Source organism: Pogona vitticeps, chromosome 1, assembly GCF_051106095.1.
Source record: "Pogona vitticeps strain Pit_001003342236 chromosome 1, PviZW2.1, whole genome shotgun sequence".
Taxonomy (NCBI): domain Eukaryota; kingdom Metazoa; phylum Chordata; class Lepidosauria; order Squamata; family Agamidae; genus Pogona; species Pogona vitticeps.
Genome location: NC_135783.1, coordinates 128,735,267 through 128,761,541, shown reverse-complemented (window position 1 = coordinate 128,761,541; position 26,275 = coordinate 128,735,267). Strand labels below are relative to the sequence as shown.

At 43.2% G+C, this 26,275-nt stretch overlaps 1 protein-coding gene across 4 annotated transcripts in view; it reads left to right on the top strand.

The window, feature by feature from the left end:
• FBXO25 (F-box protein 25) overlaps window positions 1-26,275 on the top strand; it is a 42,282-nt gene that overhangs the window by 14,416 nt on the left and 1,591 nt on the right. For 2 of the 4 annotated variants that reach the window (XM_020782629.3, XM_073000845.2), the window contains exons 3-10: window positions 132-229; window positions 1,007-1,056; window positions 2,349-2,441; window positions 8,870-8,963; window positions 11,217-11,398; window positions 13,312-13,494; window positions 13,999-14,142; window positions 15,997-16,023. In XM_020782629.3, coding sequence (XP_020638288.1) covers window positions 132-229; window positions 1,007-1,056; window positions 2,349-2,441; window positions 8,870-8,963; window positions 11,217-11,398; window positions 13,312-13,494; window positions 13,999-14,142; window positions 15,997-16,023 — 871 coding nt within the window. The remainder of the gene's footprint in view (window positions 1-131; window positions 230-1,006; window positions 1,057-2,348; window positions 2,442-8,869; window positions 8,964-11,216; window positions 11,399-13,311; window positions 13,495-13,998; window positions 14,143-15,996; window positions 16,024-26,275) is intronic. The other 2 variants (XM_020782630.3, XM_078388892.1) reach the window with 1 other exon arrangement.

Below are 26,275 nucleotides of genomic sequence, written 5' to 3'. Positions count from 1 at the left end.
ACAGAGAAATAACCTTTGTGTGAAAAGTTGCTTTAAACTAGAGGATTTCAAGACATGGGGATTGTTCATTGTGTCACATAAATCTTACGAACTGGATCTTTTAACTGAAAATTGTTATGTTTTTCTTCCAGTATTTTGGATAATGATGACAAAATATACAGTACTGATTGTGAATCTGCAAGCAAGAAAAGAAAGAAAGATCACTTTAGAAACAATGTCAACTCTCAGTGTAAGCCAGAATTCCTTTTCTGGTTGGTTTTTTTTTTCCCCCCCCCCTTCTGGTATAGCATTTAAGATTGTCGGTACAAATACAACCTTGTATTTCAGCAGAACCTGTATACAAATGCAATATGTACAGAGTACTTTGGCATATGAGAAATACAAACTATCCAAATTACTTTGTTAGTTTAAAAGAAATCTGGGAATCTTTGAATTCTGAAAACCCCATTCGCACTCAATTCCTTGATCATCTTGTTAAAGCATGTGTCACTTTTTGGCCAAAGGGAGGGGAGATATCTCTCTGGAAGTCTGCCTCCTTTCTTCCACGTCCCCTATTTCTTTCATGCCATGTCTTATATTTTTGATTATGAGCCTCAAGAGTGAAAAATGTTTTGTTATCTGTATTGCAAGCTCCTCCAGAGGACTTTTTTTTTTTTTGCTGGAAGGATGGGGTCTAAATGCAATAAATTAATAAATAAATCTTGCTTGTGTATATAGTGGTTATCAGTTCCCATTCCTAATGGTGAATTTTTGTTTTGCTTTCTTGTAAATAAAGGCATGCGATGAAAAATGATGTTGGCCTGTGTCATATAGGCCCCTTGCAACGTCATTATTCTGTGATTCAAGATATCTATTGATGTAAATTTCAACAAGTTTAAATTAGGAGAAAAAAACAGTAGGGATTTGCTGGGCTGGGCTGAGTGATATGGCTTCTTAATTCCAGCAGGCAAAAGTAATCAAATTCTGGCCATATTGTAAGAAATCTTGTGTTCCGTTTGCTTTTTAGGGTTCTGTCGTGAAAAATGGATATATGTACATAAAGAAAGTACCAAAGAAGTAAGTGTTATGTACACACAGAGCGTATTGTGTGTTTTCTGGTAAACATCCATTCCATTAGGCCAGGGGTCTCCAAAGTTTTGAGCTTGAGGGCCACATTGTATATTTTTCGTATTTTTGTGGCCCAAAGTAATGTCCGCATACATACGTCTGCATGCACCCATGCCTGCCCGCACACATGCCTGCCTCCCCACCTGCCCGCCCCTGTGTGCGTGCATGGGCTAAAGCAGTGGTCCCCAACTTTTTCTGAACCGCAGACCGGTTGGGGGGTCGGGGTCCGTGCGCATGGGGCACCCCCTGCACTCACAGGAGGGCCGGGTGCACTCGTGAGTGGGCAGGGCACCTGTGCATGAAGGTAGACAGGCCACACGCGCAGGTGGGGTGCCTAGGGGGAGTGCAGGCGAGGGAGGTGGGAGAGCTGTCTCCATGGCTGGTCCGGCCATGGACCAGCACTGAGCCGTGGACCGAAGGTTAGGGACCCCGGGGCTAAAGGGAACAGTCCGGATAAAACGGCAAGCTGTTCTGGATGTGGCCTGTGGGCTATAGTTTGGATACCTCTGCATTAAGCTACTCTTTTTAAAAATATATTTTAGTCCCCTTGGGGTAGTTTTCTGCTCTTAAAACCTGGTAAAAGTTGTAATTTTTGCATCTGTATCCTATTATGCTATTTTTGCATGTAAAATGGTTTGTGATGCAGTCTTATTGTATTATTTTTTAATGACACAGTACATGGATAAGTCTTACATTAGGTGCTTAATAAGTAAATTATGCTTGCTATAGGTGGGGGCTGACTTGTTTGGGGCAGTGGGGTAGATCAGAATCAAATTTTGCATTGGCTACAGAAAATAATTGAAATATCCAGCTTTCAGAATTAAACCAGTCACCTTGATTTTCTTTTTTTCTTTTTTAAATAATAATAATCAAGGAAGTTGTTAGCTGGATTACCCAAAATAACAAGGCTGTGTGCATGACCTTCCCCATATAGATAAATTGGGGGGAGTAACACCAGGCATGGAAGGTGAGCCATCAGTTGAACACATACAGGCAGAGTGAGTCAAGGCTAAACCACAACCATCCCCCTACTTTTGTGAAAAGTGTATGGGAGCTCCCTTCTCTGGTTGTGGGGCAGTGCTGGTGAGTGTGGGCGGGTGGTTAAGGGGAGGTCCCTTCCAGATCTGCTGTTCTAAGATTCAAGGCTATTGTTTACCTCACCCATTAGGAAGCTGCCTTGTGCATAACTAACGTGTTTCTTTTTTCCTCCCTCTCTCCTTTTTTTCCCCTTTCTTTTCAAGAGGCATGGCTATTGCACTCTGGGAGAAGCTTTTAATCGCTTAGATTTTTCAAGCGCAATTCAAGATATCAGAAGATTCAATTACGTGGTTAAAGTAAGATGTTCTTGTTAGGATCTTCTTGTACCATATAGTTCTGTGATTTCATTTAGCTTAACTGTTAAAAAAAATAATCAACTTGCTGCAACTTGGTGACCTCCTGGAGAGAGTTCATCTGGAACTGGGAGAAAGCAATTGCCACCATTTATCAAATTAAAAATTAATCATGGGTTTTATTATGTCAGTGTTTAAACAGTCAGAAACATTTCTCCAAGTGCGATGTGAACAGTACTCCCTCTGCTTTGGATTATATTCTGAAATGGCACCCTCCCCTCCCCCACAACTCTCTCATTTAAATGAGCCTTAAAGCTCTCCTTTTAAGGTTTCTTTTCAACCAGCCTGCCAAGGTCTGTATTGGCTTTCTTCCTCTGGCAGTGCTGTCTTGTAACACAAGAAGAATAGTCAGGTGAATTGCTTTTAGGAGAGCATGTGGCTGAGAGCTGCTTTTAAATCTCTTATTTATGTAACAGTACAGTGGTGCCCTGCATAGCAACGATAATCTGTTCCGGAAAAATTGTCGCTATCCGGATCCGTCGCTATGCGAAAAGAAAAAGCCCATAGGAATGCATTAAACCCCGTTTAATGCGTTCCTATGGGCTTTAAGCGAAAATCCTCCATACGGCCACCATTTTCACTGCCTGGTATGCGAGGAATCGGCACGAAAACACAGCAAGCGGCCATTTTCTTCTGGCGGCCATTTTGGAACCGCCGATCAGATCTTTTTAAAACATCGCTATGTGAAAATCGGTAAGCGAAACAGATTACCAATCATCGCAAAGTGATTTTTTACCATTAGAAACATCGTTATGCGATCGCAAAAAATCCATCGCTATGCGGATTCATCGTTAACCAAGGCGCTCGTTATGCGAGGCACTACTGTAATACAGAAATTGGTTATTTTTTTGTTTTTTGCTATTGTTCCTAAAAATTGTAGTTAGTCTTACGTTAGTGCATTTATAATCTGGAAAAGAAGGGCGTGTTCTGTTTGTATATGTTCGTGTAATATAGGGGAGCTTATGAATTTTTATAGCAAATCATAAGATGGAGTTTGATTTCTATGTTTTGTTATTATTTTGCATTCTTTTGGTTTATATTGTTGCTGTTAAAGATATCAGTTACCTTAGATCTCTGTTTCAGCTGTTGTATTTGCCAGGTGTTTTGCCAAATAGAAGTGGACCTCAGAGTGATCACATGCACATTGATTTGTCCTTCGACACCTCTCACTCTTCCCATAAAAAGGGGGCTGGGGGAGAATCGGACTTTTTGGAACTGATGCCAGAAACTTTGATCTGAATTCAAGGGCTGATGCAGACATAGAGTTAAATGGTGCATGGAGAAAACTTCTGGGGTTCATTCTTCTTGGATTCTTTCAGGAGATGGTATTCCCATTCTGTTTGCACCCATTGGGTCCTAGTCCTTTCAGGAAATGCAAAAGTTCTATTTAGGTTGTTTTCTTTTGCATATATTACTGGGGGGGGGAGCAGTGGAAGTGAGGCAAAAAGAGGAGTTAAAATACTTCAGATGCATGTTACATAGAGGCAACCCAACAGAAACCTGAAAGTTTCAAGAACCTGAAATTCTCAGATTTGGAGACTCTCTAGGAAAGAATCTCAAAACAACAACAAAATCTTGCTGCTTTGAAATAGCAATTTAAAAAAAAAAATATCACAGCTGCCCCTTCCCCCAAAAAAGGAGAAAAAAAAACAAGCAATGCAATCAAAGCATCCCCCAAATTGTAATTACTAGAATATGGGGAAATTTTTCTCCCCTGTACCACTTAATGCCATCTTTCCTATGTCTAGCAGGCAGGCAGTCCGTCCAGACAGGTAGCAGCAAAAATAATCTGAAGAAATTGGGAAATTATCTCTAGATAGGCTGAAAAAGGAAAGGGTCCAACTCTAAGGGGGAAGCATGGAGAAAGGTGGGCAGCACAATGCAAGATGGAGGGCACAGGGAGCTAGTATGCAATTTTTCACAGGTGGCTGAAGCAAAGCTGTCCCCTCACTGGGTTCCAGCCTATCCAAGCCATTTTATAGGTTCAGGATTTCCAGTTGCCCCCCCCCCAACTTCCCTTCTGATTGGCTGATGACAGCAGCCCTCACCATGCTGTTGGATGAAAAATGTCTTGGGTGACTTGACAAAGGGTGAAAGTGAGGTTAAAGCAAATAGGGAAACAAAAAGATGGGGAAACCTTTGTGTTTTACCACTCCGGTTTATACAAAACATGTATTCTGAAGGCTTTGTTTCAGGAATCAACAAAAGAATATGAAAATGAAATAAATACTGTAGAAGCTTTTGTATTTTTCCCTTTCATGTTCACATGAAAGGCCTATCTCTAGTAGGAGCAGTAATATCAATTTAGATTTAGGTGAGCTTAAGGAAGTTATATGCTTATTTGCTTGTTATGTGACATCACGTTGCTTCACACTGGTTGTCCCAGTGTTCACCTAAATGCTTATTTTAAATGTTTATTATGAAAAGCTGATAAATACTGAAAAAGCTGTGCGGATCCAAGTCGGACTTCTCAGCAACCTTGCCACAGTACAGTAATACCCCCACTTAGTACTTAAGATATGTCCCAAGAAAACGGAGCGCTAAAGGGTATCACCCAATCCTAGGCATGGAAAGCATGACTCTACCGATGACTATGGAGGGACAAAGGCCCACCTTTATGGACGGTCATTCATAAAGAACGTTTTTTTCTTTTCTCCCCTCTCCTTCACATTGCCTAGCCTTGCTGGTCTGTGGCTTGTTTCTGATGCCCAGGTCTGGTGGGCCACCACTGCCCCTGCCCGACCCCCAAACACTCCAGGCAGGTTTGCCTCAGCCGGTCTTGCTCTGCCCACCTCTTCTGGCAACTTGGCAGAGGGGAAAACCCCGTAGGGCACCTACAGCCAGTCCTTTTCCTGTTTCCGCCCAGCAAGGCATGTGCTGTGATCTCCAAGCTATTCCCTCCTGTGTGTCCAGAAAAGCGCTTGCTCTTGCTTCCTGGGCTGCCCCTGCTGTCTCTTCCTCTTTCTGTCCTACACATAGACTGCTGTGTCCAGGCACACGTCTGCACACATGGGCTCTCAGGGCCCCAGCCCTGCCTGGGTCTCTTCATGCACCATGTAGGAGATGGAGATGATGAGAACGGCATGGGCCCTCCCTCTGCCCAGCTACTCTTTGAGGGTATGGGAAGCCCAGAACTGTGCAGTGGGGCTGTTTACAGAGTGGCCCCCGGTGGGGATGCAAAGGTAGAGGAGGAAAGAACTCCAAGGGAACGCCGTCAGCAGCCACCTGATGAGCCATGTGCATGATGATGAATCAGCGATGAACAGGGCAGCACTGTGTGGAGTATTACAGTATTGGCCTCATTTTATCAAATGATTCTTAAGTTTGAATGTTAAATGCTGTGTGAGGTCAAAGCTTGGAGTATTCCACAAGTATTCCTTCAGGAGAAGGTTTACTCAAGACTGTGTGCTCGCTCGCTCGCTTGCGTGCTCCCACTCTCCGTGCCAGGAAACTGATTTTAGATAGAAAGCAAATGTCACACTACTGTGCAGGTCATTGACTTAATTAAAAGCAACTCCTCCTCATGATGAATACAGCTTCTGTTCAGAAAGGAGTATGCAGGACTGGAGCCGTAATCCTGCAAATGATCTACTTTATACACACCGAGCTGGGGCTAAGCTCCATTCAACACAGAGGGGGCTTACTTAGTTCCATCTACTGACCTCTAAGGAAATGTGTAGAAATGCAATGTGATTCAGTTAAGATATTTTGAAGTGAAGCATTCAAATATTTTGAACCTCTCTCTTTTAAAGATGCAGACGTAAATACATGCCCACCTCTCCAATTCCTATTTTTTCTTTTTCTCTGTCTTTGCATTCCCATTGTGATCAGTGGGACACCGTTGTTGAATCATGTCCAAAGGTGTTCGACGATAGTGTTGTAGGGGTGGGTGGGTGGACGAATAATGAATGTTTTAATCTTCTTTTGGTGAAGTAAAGCAGAAGGCTATTCTAGAGGATAAAGTGGTTTTTAAAGATAAAAAATTCAGAGGGTTTAATTTTCACTAACCAGAAGGCTGTAGCTCTTTTGTCTGCATGGAGCATGTTTGCAGAGGAGGACCCGAAGGGCACTCACTCAGTTATGCCCCTTCTGTTTTGAAGTTAGGGGTGTTAGAGATTTGAAGGGAAATGAGGTGTAATTTGTGAGCGGCTTCTGATGTTAACACCTTGTGCTGACAAGTGGAAGCCCAAGGGGCTAGCGCTCCTGCTGGGAGGCTCAAAGGGCAATTTGTGTGCATCGTTGAGGTCAGCAAGCCCAAGATTCAAAATACAGTATATGATTAAGAGCTGGGTTACATTGATGAAATAAAAGGGGTCCTGGGTCAGGGGTTTTGAATTCTGCTTTAAAGTTACGTGGTTTTTGTATCAGGGGGTGTGTCCTCTTGCCTTTCCATGAGGTTTTGTTGATTGCTTTCATCTGATAGAGTGAAAGAACAGAATGCCACACAGGAGGGAAGAACTTAAAACAGAGGTTTCTTTACAGTCCGACACATGCAGGGAGACAGACAGACATCTCGCTTTCCCTCCCCTCCCTTCAAGCAGCTCCTTATCCACTCACTCTGTGTGTGTGTGTGTGTGTGTGTGTTTATGTCCCCACCCTCCCATTGCAAACCTTGTCAGTGTCACTCCCCTCCCCCCCCCCCCCCCAGTTTGGGTCAGATAATAAGGAGCTGAAAATAAAGAATTGGCAAAACTAACGAAGTAGAGAGATCTGGTGATCAAAACATCTCGCTTGTGAATGAAACACACTTCAGTGCTCCCCGTAGTCATTGGGGCTTTGGGAACAATAGCAACAAATTTCATACAGTAGTATAAGCAGTTGCAGATCTCAGAAATCACACCACCAGAGCTACAAAAAATGACAATATTAGGAACAGCACATATACTGTGTCAATATTTAACAGATACTTAGGTTTTTGGTTAAAACTTGTATCTGTTACATAATACCAATCAGTGTTTTTCTAATTTTGACTGTGCCTAGTGTTTTTTAATAATAATTTTAAAAACAGGCTTGAGTGAAAGTTGGGAAAGGAAGGTGGTGGTGGGAGAGGCGGTGATGGCAATGTTTATTTACATGGACACGGAGGCATTTACGTGTGCTGGCTATTGCTGGTCCCGACTGGTGTACCAGCCAGAGGAAAGTGGTGGTGAGAGTCAGCCAGCAGGACAGCTCCTTAAAAATTAATGCCGACAGAGGCATCCACATATGGGGAATCAATTTAAATGAATCAATTCCACAGACAAGTTAAAATAAACTGCCCTCTGGCAGAAGAGTAGGAAAAACTCACTGCTACTCAAAGAAACATGATTCCCTGTCAAATTAATCCATGCTTCCTCTTTTAAACATTGATTTAAAACACGCTAAACCCAATTTAAACACATAGTTTTTAAAGTAATGGAACTGCATCCTAAGAGTTCTGGCAACATCAGAAGCATCACCAATAGACATGGGGGCTTCATATTGGCCTCCCAGAGGAGGCAACTATGAAGCCCCCCAAGACAGGTGCCCTGATGGTCCTTCCCTGCCCCCCAGAACCAGCCCAGGCGCCTTGGTGCATGTGCACCCAGCAGCAGCAACATTGCACCAATCGCGGATGTAGCCCTGCTGGCACTTCCCCACCTCTCCCTTCAGCCAGCCACTCCAGCAAGGAGGCGGGAAGACGAGCCTCCCAGCTCAGCTACTGAGGGGAGAGGCAGGGAAGCACCAACGAGACGACATCCATGATCGGTGTGATGTTGCCGCCGCCGGGTGCACATGCACCAAGGAACTCGGTGAGTAGACAGGGGTTGATTCTGGGGGGAGGGGAAAGACACCTCGAAGCTCCCATGTCTAGTCACTGACTTGCAGAGTGCTTTCCTGGAGTTACTGTTAGTTTTTATTAATTTCTTCCCGTAGCAACTGCTACTATTGTGAAATGTTGTTGTTGACATTACCTAGCACCACAGTGGCAAGACTGAGCGATTCCCAGTAGAGGGTCCACCGTCCTAGCAGCGCAACCATCTCTACTTTGCTCAGGCTAATCCAGGAAGAGCCGATGCGGTCTCAAAGCTCTCTGTGTGGATGCTCCTCTGCCTTTTCCTGCCTGAAGGGCCACCCGGGGGGGGGGGGCTGGGCTCTGGGGCCCCTCCAAAATCCAGAGCTGATAACAAGCACCATCAAAGTGCCTGTGCTTTGCAGAGGACAAGATGACAGGCTTCTGCTGCACAAAGCTTAACAATCTAAAAGGCCACGTGCGAGAGACACAAGCAGAAGACTATACCCCCTTTACAGCCCTGCCTTTTTTGTTTGTTTGTTTTTTGTATTTGAGGAACTTAATTAGTTGCGCTTCATTTGGCTTTGTTCATTTTCTAATAGAGGCTAATTACTTTTAGCTTTTGCAGTTGATCGCAAAATCCCAGTTAACGTCCTTGAGTGGTGCTGCTCAGAAAAACTATTTCAATGTTTTGGACAAAATTGTTGGAAAAGGTAGGCCTCATCTGTGCTGATCTGCTTTAAAATAACTTGTAAATAATTTTCCAGCTGTTGCTTACTTGCCCTTGATGTTCATGTTTTGAGAAATAAATTTATCCTGCATTTAAGCCCTTTGGCTTTAGCCATAGACTCATGCAGGGGAGCAAGCAGAGTCTGTTCATTTTCTTTTCTTTTTTTCTTTTCCTATTCGTCTGCTTGCTTTAGCCATTTATATTTAAAAATGTGCACATGGTTTTGTGTTGACGTTTTACCTCCAAAATGCCCCACAAGCCTCACAAATGTGTGAAATTTTGAGATGAGATGCATTTTATCTTTTAACAAGTCTTGGAAGGTGCAAGGTGGCTTGGAAGGTGGCTGCTTTCATCAAGATGGGCAATTCTTAACAAAATTCTTGTTAGGGTCAGATTAGGACCAGGAAGACCAAGGTTCAAATATTCACTCAGCTGTGGAAGTGGTTAGATAACATTAGGCAGTGTTGACACACTTGCCAGCCTACGCCACAGACTTAAAACTGATGAAGGGAGTTCTTTGTAAATTTGCTGAGCTCCTTGTACATATAAAAGTATTGGACAGAATCTAATTGGAAATCTACTCTGGCTTCAGTGCAACTCTGGTGTAACTCAGAGCAGTGGGTAGCTGCTAATTAAGAAGTCCCCGATTGAATTTCTAGTCACATGCCGAATCACATAAGCAGTACTTAACGAGAAATTCTCCCAGGGGCTTGTTAATTGGTGACTATACGCCACCCCAGATTAAACTGTCGCACTTCTGCAAGCAGAAGTATTCAGTTTGATGCTGGTCACTATTATTTTGTTGCCTCATTATTGTTGTTTCAAATTGCAGTTAAAAAATTAGTTTGTGTTGTCATTAACATAAGTATAAAATATGTCAGTGACAGTCTTTTCAAAAGAATCGGCAAAATCCTGTTAGCCTAACTTTGCCAGCGTATAAGATGACTTTTTTGGCCCAAAAAACATGCCTCCAAGGAGGGGGGGTCGTCTTATACGCCGGGTGCACTTCAGTTGGGCCAGGAAGGAACCGCTGCTGCCGTTGTTGAGTGATGCAGGGCCGCGCCGGCCGGGGAGGAAGGCTGGCGGGCAGGCAGGCGGTCGGTCCGTCTGGACAGAGGGAGGGAGGGAAGCAGAGCCGGCCATGCCTGAGCAGCCAGAGCCTGCCGCCAGGCTGCCCGCCGCCCTGCGCCGCTGAGCCACCTTCTCCTCCTCCTCCGCTGCCACTGCCCGCCCAGCCGTTTCCCCTCCTCGTTGCTGGCCATAAACTTCCAGGGCGGGACTGGGCAGAGCCCTAGGCAACCAGCGCCACAGCAGAGCCGTCCACTCTGTATTTTGAGTGGAAATGTTGGGGGGTCGTCTTGTACGCCCAGTTGTCTTGTACGCGGACAAATACGGTAATTAAAAACTTCCTGTCCTCCACTTTTTAGTTTTTGAGGCTCTCTCTGGGTCTCCTTTTTGGGGAAGTCTTTAGGAGCCTCAGGATGGGAGTGGTGGGGAACCTTTAATATATATATTTTTAAAAATCACTGCTAGATCATTGCTAGTGGTCCTAATCCTGGTGGTGGTGACCCATCATCATTTTTTTAGTATCAAAGGTCCCCTCCCAATATTCTGAGGCTCCCAAAGCCTTCCCCAGAGCAAACGGGAGCCCCAGGGAGCCTTGGAGCCTAAAAGGAGGGGATAGGAAGCTTTTTATTACTTACATTTTCCGTGTCTGATTGGGGTTACGCAAGCACAAAGTTACGCAACCGGATTTTGCCCACTGAGTTTTAAAAATTGCGTTCCACTGGTCAGTTGACTTAGTCTGTTTTGAGTCTTCTGATGTCTAATGCATCCTTGGGGTGTGTGTGTGTTGAGGCTTGGGCTTTCCGGGTGCTTTGAACTGCAACTCCCGTAGTTCTTTGCTACCACTGATCTGGGTTTGGTTGCCAGCAGTTACACACTAAAACATCTGGAAAGTTGAGAGATTTCCCACCCAGCTTCTTAGAAAAGGGCATCTTTTGCTTCATGATTTTTTTTAAAGAAACTTGCACTTTCAAATAGACAGTTGTGGTGGGTGTGATTTATTGTTCAGTTGGAACATCTCTAGTGCTTTTCTGTACCAGTGAGGTGGATGTGGTGGGAGGCAAAGCTCTCTGAAAGTGCAGTTTTCAGTTTTAGGCAAGAGAATGAGACCTCTGTCCACCATAGCCAAAACCAAGAATGTTGATGTGTCTTTTAAAATTCGCATTTCAAGTTCTGGAAGACCAATATAACCCACGGCTCATCAAAGACCTTCTTCAGGACCTGAGTTCTACCCTCTGCATCTTAACCAGCGAAGGGAAGTCATTGCTGGTTGGAAACATCAATATCTGGATTTGCCGATTGGAAACTATTCTCTTGTGGCAGGAGCAGCTCAGTAATCTTCAGATGACCAAGGTGTGCATGAATTTCTATCCGTGTCAAATAAGAAAAGACTGTTTCCACAGGGTGTCCAAACAAGGGCAAAGTTTCAAAGACAATAGATTCCACCAAGAGTCTTCTTTTAAGAACGCCTTGGCTCTTAAGAATTTGAAAATCGAGAGAAAGCATGAGTGGTTGCTATTTTGAAACCTACACACACATATAAAGGCTTATTTCCTGACATTGTCACCTTTATTAAAGTCCTAGGAAGAATGATCCTGAAGCATTTAATGGTGGTAGTAGAATCGTTCCTTCTCCCATAACAGGCTGACTTTAGACCTGAGAAAATTTGTAAAGCATGAATCTTACACTCAGTGGTGCATATAGAGAATGGTTTTGAAAATATGAACATCACAAAGATAGCTTTTGTTCACCCCTAGGCAGCTTACAACACTGTTGATCGTCAAAATATTTATAATTTAACCAATGAGTATATGCTAATTAAAGTAATAGCTTATTATTAATAGTAATAGTTTATTATTCATTAAATAGTAATATCTTTTTTAAAATTGTAGATTTTTGATTAATTTTCAGGGACAGTGCAGGTGATATAGAAGTCAAAAGAATGGTCTAATTTTGGGTAAGCCAAGGTGTTCTTGGACTGCAACTCCCAGAAATCTTCACCATCAGCTGTGTTGGCTGGGGTTTCTGGGAGTTTCAGTCCAAGAACACCTGGGTTACCCAAGGTTGGGAACCACTGATCTACTGCATGGAAGCACACTGGCTCCTGTTTTGTTAACAGTTACACCAATGATCAACCACCTCTTCATGGTCTCTGTGAATGCACACTATAGGATTTAATCTGCGCTTGCGTAGAAGTTTCTGGAATATTCTAGGGCTTTATCACGCATTCACCAGGACGATCCCCCTAGTACATGTGGTCTGCCCGTCCTGGCGATTGCCTCAGTTCCTTTCTGCCACCACTGAGGTTTCTTCTCTCAGCAAGCTCTCCATTCATGCATATCTTCTCTTTACATTAAAAGAAAAACAGAGGGGAATTAGTGAGAGACTTTCAATTCTATATTCCCTCTTCCAACTGCTCCCTTCCCCTTCCTTTCCCTTCCCCCTTTTTCGCCATTTTATGCGCCCTACAGGGCCATTCAGATGGTGCACTTTGTGCCCCAATGAGGTCCCTCTTTCAGACAGACATAATTCTTGTCTCTTTTGCCTTCAACTTGCCTCATGCCAGTTCTGTAAAAATCCCATCAACTTGCCTCATGGCAGTTCTGTAAAAATCTCACAAAGCAGGCTCTTAAACTCCGGCAACAATATCTCAGGTCTTTTCTCCGAGAACGCTCCCTTCGCCCTGTACCGGGCATGGAAACTACGCAGCCTTCCCAGGCCCACTCTGCTTCGCCTGATGTCCCTACAACTTCTCCAACATCAAAATCTAAATCAATTTCTGAGTCTAAATCCTCAGGATCTGCATTCACAGAGACCACAAAGAAGAAAGAGAGGTGAATTTACACCTCCCGCCCATCACCCCCGTCAGCAGTGGACTGTTTGGGAATTGAGGCAATTGCCAGGACGGGTGGACCACATGCACTAGGGGTGGCGGTCCTGGAGAATGCATGATAAAACTCTAGAATATTCTGGAAACCTCTACACAACCACAGATTAAACCCTATGGTGTGCATTCACAGATGACCACTCGAAGAATCAGAGTTCCAGGTAAGTAACCTCTCTTTTCTTAGGGCACCGGAAGGAGGTAGGTCCCCTAACAACAGATAGCAAGTCACAACTGATTGAGGATTTAGTACATGGAGTCCTGGAAGACTAATAATAGATCTGCATCTGCTGAGACCTTTTTCAGTGATATCAAAATGTATTTGATCCCACATGTGGACAGAAGGTTTTAACTAATAAACAACTCTTAATTTGCTTTTCAGCAAGTCAGCAGGGGACTTACACTCAGTGATCTTCCTTTGTGTTTGCTGAACAACATCTTGCACAGGTTCTCAGATGGCCGGGACATTATTACTTTGGGCCAAGTAACTCCCACACTCTATGTGCTCAGTGAAAACAGACAGTTGTGGAGAAAACTCTGCCAATACCACTTCTCTGAAAAGCAGGTAAGGAGAACTTCATGACACATATTCTCCCAACATACAGAGATTCTGAAACTTTGATTCTATGCAAAAAAAACCAAGTATTTTCAAAGAAAAAGAAAGACTGGGTTCCCACTGGGGTTTGTTTATGAACCCAAGAAGAATGTCTAATACCAGCAAAACTCCTTATGGCAATAATGTCCAAGTGTTCCTTTGTCCCCACATGCTTGTGATAAGCATACTTGTTAAAAATCGATCTGATTTCCGTGGAACATGCTTCCATATCATGACAATTGTGCAGTATGAAGCATATTTATTTGTACATTGTTCTGAATTCAGTTGGTCTTGTTCCACAGCGAGTATACCTAACATTACAACAAGCTTTGATCAGCTCAGGATGACCCCGTAGAGCTGTAATTTCCTAAAATAATTTGCAATTGGTTTTCTTTAATTGTGTTCAGAGTTGAACATTTATGTTCCATTAAAGATTTTTTTCCAGCCTGAGTCAAATGCCACCTTTCCCTTCAGTTCTGTAGGCATCTTATTCTGACAGAAAAAGGTCATATTGACTGGAAGCTGGTCTACTTTGCACTTCAGAAATGTTATCCTATAAAGGAACAGTATGGAGACACCTTGAAGTTTTGTCGTCACTGCAGCATTCTGTTCTGGAAGGTAAGATATCAAATGGTTAGAGCTATTCCGCCGTTAATGAGGAAGATTCTTGCTTGGGGAGAGGAATGCCGTTCCGCACACGAGTATCTTTTCATGCAATAAATATCATCTGCAGAGGTCACTGTTCCAAATTATAAATTTCTGAGCATAATTATGGTGGAAGGCAGGGGTGGACAAAGCGCAGCCTTTGAGATGTTGAACTAGAACTCGCAGCAATCTTTCCTGTTGGCTGTGCTGGCAAGAGTTGCTGTCCAGCACCCCCTGGAGAGTCCTTGCCCTTTTCCCACCACTGTTTGAAGAATGAGATTTTCTGCCTTGCGCAGTAGTACATTATTCAGGGGGTGAGTGGGAATGAGAGCATGGTTAATTTCCTTTGGGAACTTAGATAAGGAACACTGGAAGCAGCTTGGATGTCGGTAGCCATGCTAGCCAGTGGATCCTTTGGCTCCCTTGTTGAGTTTGTCCATAATATCCAAATAGGAAACTTGCCGAGGAGACCCTGGCTTTTGCAGATGAGTCAGCAAAAGAAATCCTAACCCATAAAATCCTACTAAGCTGGATAAGACGAATGTATGGTTTGCCTCTGCTCCCTCATTGTGAATGGGGTGTGTGTGTGTGCGCCTTTAGGTCACAGCAGCTGCCAACAGGTTTGGCCTGGTCCACCCACAGAACTTCCCCTTTATGAGCTAGACCTCAAACTGTCCCTGGGTATCCAAGGGTTGGTCCTGAGGAGCTATTGCCATACCGCTGCCCAAACACTCCTTGGCTGCATCAGAGTTGGGAGGAAGCCCAGCTGCTCAACGTGCCACAGCTGCTGTGGCGAGCATCTCAGTCAAAGCTCACGAACACCGTAAGAGCCCTGCTGGGTAAAATCAGAGGTGTGTCGAGTCCGGTGTTCTGTTTCCTGTAGTGGCCATCCAGCCCAGAAGCAGAACAGAAGGGGCAGCAGCCTCCTCTTGCTGCAGTTCCTCAATTACCGGTATTCGCCAAAGCCTGCTTCCTGCAGTCGAGCGGCGCTTCCATGGTCGGTCCTAGGTTAGCATGTCCAGTAACAAGCAGATTTTTCTTGTGAAGACGTTTTCACACAGGGGAGGTTTAGCATCTCTTGCTTCAGTCAGGTTTATAAAGAGCAGCGCTCGCTGCATGCCAGCCAGCCGCCTGCCTCTGCATGAACAACCTTTCAGGCCTCCAGGGCAAACAGCACAGGAAATAATCCGACCTTTTAAAACATCAACTCTGAAAAGGCCTTGAAGTCCAAAACACGGGAGAACAAAAGCTGGAAATGAGAGGTGAGAGATTCCTCCTGTCAGTCATTGGCAAGGGCTAATAATCCCATTCAGAATCTCCAATCCATGTTGTTTCACTGTTAATAGTTGAAGAGAGAGCCTATGCCTGGTCCCTTTGAAGCAAGCTGATTTGAAGGTAACTTACTTCCAGGTCGTGCTTTGGGGATACAGTGTCTGCCACATCAGTGTCTCATGAGATGCCCTGTGTGTGTGAAATAAGACGTCCAAGTTAAATACTGTAATCAGATAGCTTCAGAAAGACTAAATAATACTGTTTTTTAATGATAACAAAATCATTAAGGGTCATTAGTATGTCATAGGATTTTAGGGTAAAGTGTTCACTTTGATATGCAGGATACTGTATTACATAAATGATACTCTTATTTTTTATTTTTATAAAGGGAACATTTCCCCTGCTGATCAGGTTGTGTATATAGAACTGCTTAGCAAAAAGCTGCTGTAAAGATGTATTGAGCATGATTGTTTGTTACCATTCTGCCCAGTAAAATCTTTCTCTCTTTTGCTTCTCTGCCCCCCTTCCCGTTTTCTTCCTTCATGACCTCAAAAGGACTACCATCTTGCTTTGTTACTCAAGGTACTTCCATGTGCTTTTTCATCCCAGCTTTTTTCTCTGTCCATATGGTGCAGCTGAAGTAAATAAACTGTTTCTTGTAACCAGCATGCCACGTCCTTAAACATGTTGCTCTCACAGCTGTTGATGTTGTAAAATGTGCTTTTAAAGTACTGTGAGTGAAAACAAACAAATCGAGAAAAACATTGTATTTGCTCTCTGATGTGCAAAGTGCTGCTTCCAGCTGATTTCTGTTTTAAATGTCAGGAAGGCAACTCTGAAGTGAGAGTGATGCCAGAACATCTCTTGTTAACTTTAAATCTCCAGAGGAATCAGGGTTCTTCTCTTACATGGCCTGCTTTGTTAGGTTGCTTTTGCCCATATACTAAAGTGCCTTTAATGGATTCTTGATCTCTAATTTTAATATCACCCATATTATATGACCCATATCACCCTTCTCCAACATAGTGCCTTCCAAATGTATTGAACTGCAGTTTCCCTCATCCCACAGACAAGCTTGCTGTGGCGCCTGGGAGACATAGTCTGTCCCATCCAGAGGGGGGGGGCTAGGTTGGGTTAGACTGGTTTCTACAATTAGGAACATAACAAGGAGGACCCCCTGCTCTGTATTGCAAAGCTGAACTAACCTCGGAGCCATTGCTGCTGTAGTTTACCCTCATCTCAGCCTCCACTATTTCCGACATGGTGCGTGGCAGATGGCGAACCAAGTGCCCTTTGTTTCAGAAAGCCATCCTCAAGGCAAAGTACTTGTTTCAGATCCTTCCTCTAAGGATCTTGAGCTCATGTGCTTGCTGTGCAACCCACCCACCCAACCTCTCCTTTATAAGGGAGGTTAAGCTAAGAGAAAGAGGGACTGCCTTAAATTTGTCCAGTGAGTGTAATGGCTGAGTGGAAAGTGGAGCCTGGATGTCTTTGGTCCTGGTTGGACTCTCTCTTCTGACCTCTCTAAATCTGGTGCCCCAATTGGTGTGTAGGGCTGCAGTGGCCACCATCTACAGCCAGCGTGGCCGTTTGTTACAATCCGGCATGTGAGAGTGAAGGGAAGCAAGGGGAACCAAGTTGGGAAAACCGCTCTAGCCAGAGCAACACAACGTCTCTTAAGTTGCTCATGCAAGAGAGCCGAAGCATATCCCAAACAGAAGGGGTGGCTGATTTTGCCTAAGACAATCCACTCCTAACCCAAATAAACAAATATGTTATGTGACTGGTGGTTCCCAACCTTGGGTAACCTGCATGTTCCTGGACTGCAGCTCTCAGAAGCGTTTGCCAGCACAGCTGGTGGTGAAGACTTCTAGGAATTGTACTTCCCAGAACCAACTGGGTTACCCAAGGTTGGGAAGTGCATTAGATCAATCTTTTGTAGTGGGTGCCCTTTTCACACCTTGAGGCCTCCATACCTGTGGGCCACCTCTGCTTATATCCATCCTCCGTTTGAGCCTTACTGCTTCTTAGGTCCTAAAAAATGACATAGCACCATCATGACTGGTAGAACTCGATACCTTTATCTTCCTTAATTTATCTAACTCCCTCTTAAGGATATTCAGGTTGGTGACTGTGTAGCTCCTTGTACCTCTAAGTGTTCAATTCTGCGATTACGTCTGAAGATTTCTGGGGCACTGAAAGTGCAGACAGGATATTTAATTTGAGATAGCAGGTAGTATGGCCGGTGGGGGACTAGAGAGCAAACTAAACAATATAGAAGATGCAGAATGTGGAAATATTTTGGGGGGGGGGAGGGGATTATTGACCAAACGTCCTACTTGCACCAGCTATTATGGCCACTGACTGGCTTGCCTCAGAGATTCTGGGAGTTGTAGCCTTCAGAAATAACTTTTCAGAGATTTAGGTTTATATATGAAGAAGAGGAGGGAGCCGTGAGAGGCAGTAATTACTTGATTGTATGGAGTTACCATTTGCCAGGAGATTTTATCTGGTTGCAGCAGGGTGTGGGAAGGAGACTTCCTGTTTGGGGAGCACTTTGCCTTCTTAAGTTGTCAAATGGCGGTGGCTCATGAAGGAAGCTTGGGGGCCGGGGAGGCAGGCAAGGTGAAATGATACAATGCTTCTGTATCAAATAGTTCATGTTTGACAGGTGAACAGTTGTCATGGGAATAGTATATTTCAGAAAGCCAGAGAGCTTTGAATGAGAAAATGTGTGCACTTACCACATGTTGACCTTTGTAGCTAGAACCAGCATTCTTTCCCATTTTATTTGTCCTGTTCTAAAGTTGAGAGAGAGAGAGAGAGATGCATACTGGCCCTGCGACTGGTGATTTGTGTTGAGTTTTTTTTTTTTTTAAAGAATGTTCCAAGCCAAAGAATGGCTTTGTTGTCCCTAACTCTGATTTGGAAATGCACAGCTTTTCAGTTGTCTTTCTAACAAAAGACTGTCTTGAGTAGGAAAAGTTGCCATTGTCATTGCTTACTTTGAAAAAGGAATTTTGTTTTTCTCATAACTTACGGGCTGAATAGCAATCTCAGCGTAACAGTCAGAAATAGCATGAAGCCCAAGGATAGAGATGTGACAATGTGCCAGGAAATGGCAAGGAGGAGAGTCTACAGCCCCCTTAGCCTCTCCCTTTAGAAGAGAAGTGGAAGGAAAGAGGCCACAGGTGTGCCCTTTCAGCGTGAATGGCACTTGGATTGTGAAGCCAATCGGCTAGAAGGTAGGGAATTGACAAAGAAGGAAGTTCTGTCACTGTAACCTGAATCAAACAGTGTTGTTGCACTAGCACAAGGGCTGTGGCACTTGTTATGTGCCATCCGCTTCCACCTATGGTGACACTATGAATTAATGACCTCCAAAATATCCTGTTATTAACAGCCCTATTCAGCTCTTGCAAACTGAAGGCTGTTGTTCCTTTACTAAGTCATTCCATCTGATATTCTTTCATCCTCTTTTATGCCTACATTTTACATTATTGTCTTTTTCCAGTGAGCCTCATCTCATGATATGGCTAAAATTCGATACCCTTGGTTTGGTCAAGTTAGCTTCTAGAGAGTATTCGGCCATGATCTCTCATCTGAAAACCCCTTATTTGTCTTTCTAGTAATTCATGATATCCATAAAGCTTTCTTCAAGCACCACATTTCAAAATCCTCTCTTTTTCTTCACTGTCCGGCATCTGTTCATAGTAATTGGGAATACAGTGGTGCCTCGCATTATGACAGTAATTCATTCCAGTGAAATCGCTGTAGAACGAAAACATCGTAATGCAAAAAGAAAAAACCCATTGAAATGCATTAAAACCTGTTTAATGCGTCCCAAAGGGCTTCAAACTCACCATCCAGCGAAGATCCTCCATAGGGTGGCCATTTTCGGTGCCTGTAATGCAAGGAATCTGTCCCAGAAAACAGCGGGGGGGGGCATTTTGTTTACCCGGCGGCCATTTTGAAACCACCGATCAGCTGTTGGAAAATCATCGTTTTGCGAAGAATCTGTTCCCAAAGCAGGGAACCGATCATCGCAAAGCGAAATTCCTCCATAGGAAACATTGTTTTGTTGATCGCAAAAGCAATCGCAAAAACTTCGTCGTAATGCAATTTCGTTGTTAAAACGAGGCACCACTGTATTGTAGTGTGGATGATCCTGGCTTTCTTCTTTACGAGCACATCATTACACTTGGAGATCTCTTCTAGTTGCTTTACAGCTGTCTTTCTGAATCTGTCTTCATCAGTAGTCATTTCAACTCATTGCTGTTTTCTGCCGGGAATATGGTGTCATCTCATTATCATAAATTACTGATATTTCTTCTACCAGTTTTACTTCTCCCTTTTCTAAATCTAATCCAGCTTTCTATATATGTTCTGCAAACAAATTGAACTGATAGAGAAAATGCATCCTTGGTTAACACATTTGCCAATGAGAAACCATACCAGTTCTCCATATGGTATCCCATCCTAACAGTAGCTCTCATCCAGATACAAGATGAAGACAATCAAATGCTGTGGCATACCTGTTTCATTTGGAATGATCCATCGTTTCTCATGATCTGTAATCAGAGCCTTTACTATTGTCAGTAAAGCACAAAGTGTTTTTATTCTAAAATTCTTTGGCATGTTCTAGTAACAAACGTGCAATGTGATCCCTAGTATTTCTTCATTTTCTGAATCTGTCATGAACGTTGGCCATTTCTTGCTCAATATATAGTAAAAGGGTTTTTTTGTATAGTCTTGAACATCACTCTATATAGGAAATTAATGCAATGGTCCTATAGTTAATTGCAATATTTGGTCTCTTCTTTCTTTGAGATCGGAATGTACATTGATCATTTGAAATTTGTGGGCCATTGTTTTGTTGGCTGAAATCCCATTTATATAAATTGCACCGTGCACGGCCAATTATATCATCAGCTGGGATGACTTTTTTAAAGTAAACATTTCCTCCTTCTGTCTCAAGACACCCACAGGATCTGTGTAATTCCTTTCATCATCAGGAACCTGAGGAGGCAATAGAACGGGAGGAAGGATTCTTTAATTATTAAAAATTGCCAGTGCCAGTAAACAAATGCTGGCTGATGACATCGTCAACCTTGCATAGAGGAACTTACACAAACAGGATTTCAGCCAGCCTCTGTATTTGTTGGCATATTCCTTTTAGAATTTTGATAGATTCATTTCCCCCAAATGCTGTTCTATGTGATTTATTTCTTCCAGCCGTTTTAAAAGTGGCGTTCACTTCATTTGCTAATATTGCAGCTCTTTTGGCAAAAGATTCTTCAAAGGAATTTGTCATTTTCATGACATAATTGTTTCCATCCTGTGTTCATTTTACCCTGATAAGATATTCTCACCATCCCTAATTTGATTTAAATTTCTTTTTGATTTCTTGAATGTTATGGAGGAAAACCTTTCTTGATTGTCCCCTTCTATCTGTTCACAATTATTATTGTTCTCTGGTTCTTTTATGTTAATTGCTGAAAAGTTACACTTAGAATTCTAATCCCATTTCTATAACCTTTTATTTTTGCTTTTTGTCATGGACAGTTTTAAGAGTTTCCTAGTCAGCCATCAAGGTACTCACCCCACCCCTTTTTGGCTGCAGGAATAGTCTTTTTGCCTTGATTATGCATCTGGTTTTAACTCAGAGTTCTTTAATTTTTTGATCAGTTATGCTTTGTAGTATAAATTTGTTATTTATCTGATTTTTTAAAACTGTTCATGAATGTAAAATTATAACATTTCTCATAATTTTACATTTCTTCTTCAGTTTTACACTAATATTTTATATTAACAGCTGATACCCTGTTTCCCCGAAAATAAGACCTAACCTGAAAATAAGCCCTAGTATGGTTTTTCAGGATACTCGTAATATAAGCCCTACCCTCAAAATAAGCCCTAGTTAAGTGAAACCCTGCCCTCCACCATTGTGCAGCAACCAGAAGATGACATGACTGTATTTGAATAAATGCAGATTGTTGTACATGAAAAAAAATAAAACATCCCCTGAAAATAAGCCCTACTGCATGTTTGGAGCAAAATTTAATACAAGACCCTGTCTTATTTTCGGGGAAACACGGTATATGCCAGTGTCTGTCCTGGCCTTGAGTAACTTCTCCATGTTCTAATTTCAAGCAATCAATTTCATTTCTGTATAGACTATCTAGAGATGTACACATGTACAATCATCTGTTTTGTTGTTTGAAATATAGTATATATTTGGGTCCACATAACAGAATTCTATGAGTTGCTGTCTTGCTTCACTTTGAACTCATTGGCTGAATCCTCCAGTGAATCTGGAATTGCAGCATAGACTGGAACGATGGTTATGTTAAAAGGTTTTCTATGAAATCTCATTTGGCCAGATTTTGTTTTATAGCATATAATTCCTTGTGCTACATAACATCTCACCATTAGTGTCACTGTTTCTTATTAGTTGGTCATTTTAGAGTAAAACACTTCGTAATTACCTAATTGAATAGTGCCCTATTCCACTCCACTTTAGTTCATCCACACTAGACATAGTGATGTTTATACAGTCTCCATTTTTGCTTTACAATTTTCAGCTTAGTTTTTGAGTCATACTTCTAATATTCCAAGTTAGAATTTTGTGCATCATGCAACTGAAGAACTTTCTTTCACATTTATGTGTATCAGAAACTGAGCTTTAATTAAACTGCTTTATTAGGAACAGCACTATTCGTGGTTGTCCTTGGCTATTCTCCAATAGCTGATTGAGTGGCTTCCAACCTTGGAGTCTCAGTTTCCAGCACTATCTCCTGTTTTATTTTGGAGTGTCTCATTATAGGATTTTGCAATATGAAGCATACAGAAGTGGTTTACCACTGCCTCCTCCTAACAAACATTAGCTTGAATGTCAAGTTCATTGCCTCTGAAAGTCTCGCCTTCCACCAGTGTTACTGCCCAGAAGTTGCCCTTCAGTAATTTCTGTGTCCCCATCACCATGGGACTATCTGTTCTTTTCTGCTGATGCACTTTTTACTTCCTGAAGAGGGTGGATGCATCTCAGTATGGCAGCTTAGATTTGACCATTCTGCCTTGAGGCACTGTGCTAATAGTGTAGACTTGTACCAGAATCTAGCTTCCTGATGTTTTGCTCTCAGATTTCCTGATGCACTCAGATCCCTTCACCATATAGAGTTGTATGTCAGAAACTTTCTAGAATTAGTATAGGAGAAGGATCCAGTACAGTTGTCTCATTGCAGAACTAGTTGTACAGTGAAGACTGTGTGGACTGTACAGTGTCTCTTATGCAAACCTGTGCACAAATGTTAAATTCAGCACAACTGCTCTAGCTGCGAGCATCCACTGAACTGGGTCCCTGCCTGTGGAGCCCCAGAGGTCAGCAGTTGGATTTCTCTACTGTGCTTCTCAGGAGAACAGCTAGCATGTATAACTTGGGGCAAGCTGCCCCCATCCGACCACACTCCCAGATAAAGGGAGTGGCAATTCATTTCTGAGCACCTAGAAAATAAAATCTGGAAAAGATCACCATAAGTCAAAACCAACGGGACACCATGTAATTATTGTTTTGTATCACATCGAACCCAGGGAAGCTTTATTAAACCAACTTCATTTCCCCCCTGATTTTTATACATTAAAAGATCTCAAGGATGTCATTTTTTTAAAATTCCAGCATTGAATGAAAATCACCAGCTCATCCCCACCAATCCCCTTCTGGTTACCCAAATCTTTCTTCATTTCAAGATCCTAATTTGGAGAAGGGGCTTGAGAAGCCTTTTTGCTGATGCTTTTAAATACAGTGGTGCCCCGCATAGCGACGTTAATCTGTTCCAGGATTAACGTCGCTATCTGGAAACATTGCTAAACGGAACTGAAAACCCCATAGCAACGAATTAAACTCCGTTTAATGCGTTCCTATGGGGGATAAACTCACAGTTAAGCGAAGATTCCCCATACGGCCGCCATTTTCGCCGCCTCGGTAAGTGAGGAATCGGCGCGAAAATGCTGCCGGCGGCCATTTTCTTCTTCCGGTGGCCATTTTGGAACCGCCGATCAGCTGTTTCCCAAACATTGCAATGCGAAGATCGGTAAGCGAAACGCTTACCAATCATCGCAATGCGATGTTTTCCCTATACCAAACATCGCAATGCGATCGCATTAGCGATCACAAAAAACGTGTCTCTATGCAGATTCGGCATTAAATTGTGCACTCGTTAAGCGAGGCACCACTGTATTTCAACACCAGTCCTGTTTGTTATTTTTGGGACCTGGTTTAATGGGCAAAACCACATTCCATGTGTGTTTCCTCTTTTCCCTCCATTTGTGTAAGGCTATTCTCACTATCCCCTTCTGCTGGCGGAAAACCCCTTTGCTTTGAGTGGCGTGATCTCTGGCTTTTGGATACTGGAGACATCTGTGGAGTGTTGGGCCCACAGAGATGTTACACTCCCTGATTCCTCAACAGGATTCTGTCCTTGGGGGTGAAAAGCTCCTGCAGATACACAACAGCTCCTCAAGGGATCTGCCAGCTGATACTGATGTACCTTCTGACCACCCATGTTTTGTAGTCATGGCACATTTAACCTCAAGACTAAAATATCAAAACAAAACTGGCTTCTGTAGCTAGAGTACTCTGTGTGTCCCCTTCGTTTATTTCATTGTGTAGGCCAAGTTGCATCATATACTGCATTAGAATTTGGCATTCTTCTGACAGGATGACACAGTTATGGATAGTGAGAGGAAGCCTTGATGGCCAGGGGGGGAAGCTGAGACTTAAGCAACAAACAGTCTCTGTCTTAGCCATTCATAAAAACAGGTATTGATATCGCATCACAGGGAGAGCACAGAAATCTTCCTGTAAGAGGGAAAATTGACAGGTGGATTTATTCTGAGTGAAAGCAGCTTGCTTCAGGTAATTTGTAGCCTGTGGGAGGTTCGTTAGCCTATTGTGCTTAAAGCTGAAAACAGCAATGTAGAAATGTGAGATCTTTTCTCTGCTTTATCTGATTAAAACTCAGCAGACCTTCCCAAACTCAGACCTCAATATTCATTCCCTGTCCTGGGATAATGAACAGCACACTGTCTTCCCCTCAGACTGTTGTTTATGCTTTCAGTCCTTCAGCAGGGGGTCTGATCTTTGTGTGGAAGAGAGAAATTGTCTTGTCAGGATGCTTCATTCTTCCAGTGAAGATGCTGTTCTCTGTTTGGAGAATTGTGTAGACAAACAGAAGTCTTGGCCATGGAGGTGGGCACCAGTTCGTGGCAAAGGGTTTTGTGCTGATGCCTTCCCTCTGGTTTAGGGCAGAAAGCTGGACTAGATTGGCCACAGTTCTGATCCACTGTGCCTCTCTTTATAACCCTTGATTCCGACCACCGTGGAAGCTTAACATGTGGGCTCCCATGCTTATGTGCATTGCTACTAGGAAACAGCCCTAGTCGGGTGTGTTTTGTCGAGCTGCTGCTTTGCAGATGTGCTTCTATAGGGAGGTATTGCAAGGAAGCTTTTAGGCCTCTTTCAGAGGCAGGAACTGTACTCACCAGGATTGTAGTGTTTTGTCTGGGTGTGAGGACGTGACATAGGTGAAATAAACAATCAGAAGGAAAGTAAGTGTCACAAAATATGTACACGCCCTTTCGAGAAGGGCTGGGCTCAGTGGTAGACCATGTGCTTTGCATACGGGAGGTTGTGCACACCATCCTTGGCACCTCTAGGTATGGTTGGGAAGACCCTAAAACTGTGGGCCAGATTGGGCTTCCTTGGCAGAGTCAGGAGCCAATTTTGTCACACACACATATAAACACAGACTTCTGGGAACTGCCATACCGTAGGCAGTGTATTGGTGAAAATCAGTGACATTATCATGTGGCTGGGTTCTGGCAGCACACTTGGTAAATCCAATTTAAAGGAAACACAGTGGTACCCCTCATGACGATGATAATCCATCCCATTGAAATCACTGTTTAGTGAAATTGTCGTCATGCTAAATCCGTTTCCCCATTGGAATGCATTGAAATCCGTTTAATGTGTTCCAATGGGGAAAATACCCATAGGGAAGCCATTTTGCGAGCGCCAATCAGCTGTAATAATGGCTGCCCTGTGAAGCATGGGTCTGGAAAACGGAGGGCAGCCATTTTGCGAAGCCGACGATCAGGTGTAAAAATCGTCTTGTGGACAAATGGTTCACGAAGCACAGACCAAATCGTCGTCAAGTGGAAATCTCCCATTGGAATGGCTGTTTTGCGAATCGCTATAGCGATTGTAAAAAGTCATTGTTATGCAGATTAGTCATTTAGCGGGGTCGTCATCTTGCGAGGTACCACTGCATTTTGCTTGATTTAAATGGTGTGTTGTGTTTGCTATAACATGTTGATGGGAAACGGCTGCAAAATAGGGTCTTCTCAATGTAGCAGACCAGTGTAAGCTATTGAAAGCTATTGAAAGCAAGCAGAATGCCTGATGGAAGCCAAGTTTGCCATGAGAATTTGGTGGCATGAGTTGCTGGTGTGTTCTGAGTGTTTTGAGGTGCCCTGAAGGGCTGTATGCAGCCGGCAAGTTGTGCATTGCCTATTTCTTTTTGAGGGACCCGGTGTCAATCGCGATGGAGAAGACGAGGCTGGGAGTCTGGCTTAGCAAGACAGCGGTTTCCTGTATTTGTTGAGGTTAGAGCTCTCTTCGTAGGGAAGTGTTGGTCTTTGGGTCCTTCATAGAACTCCCCGAGTCTTTTGGCCTTGTTTCAGACATTGTTTAAAAATAGAAGCAAGAGACCTTGAAGGAGAGGCACTTTTAGCTCAACGCTGCTACTATATATAAATAAACCTCTGGCTTTAGATT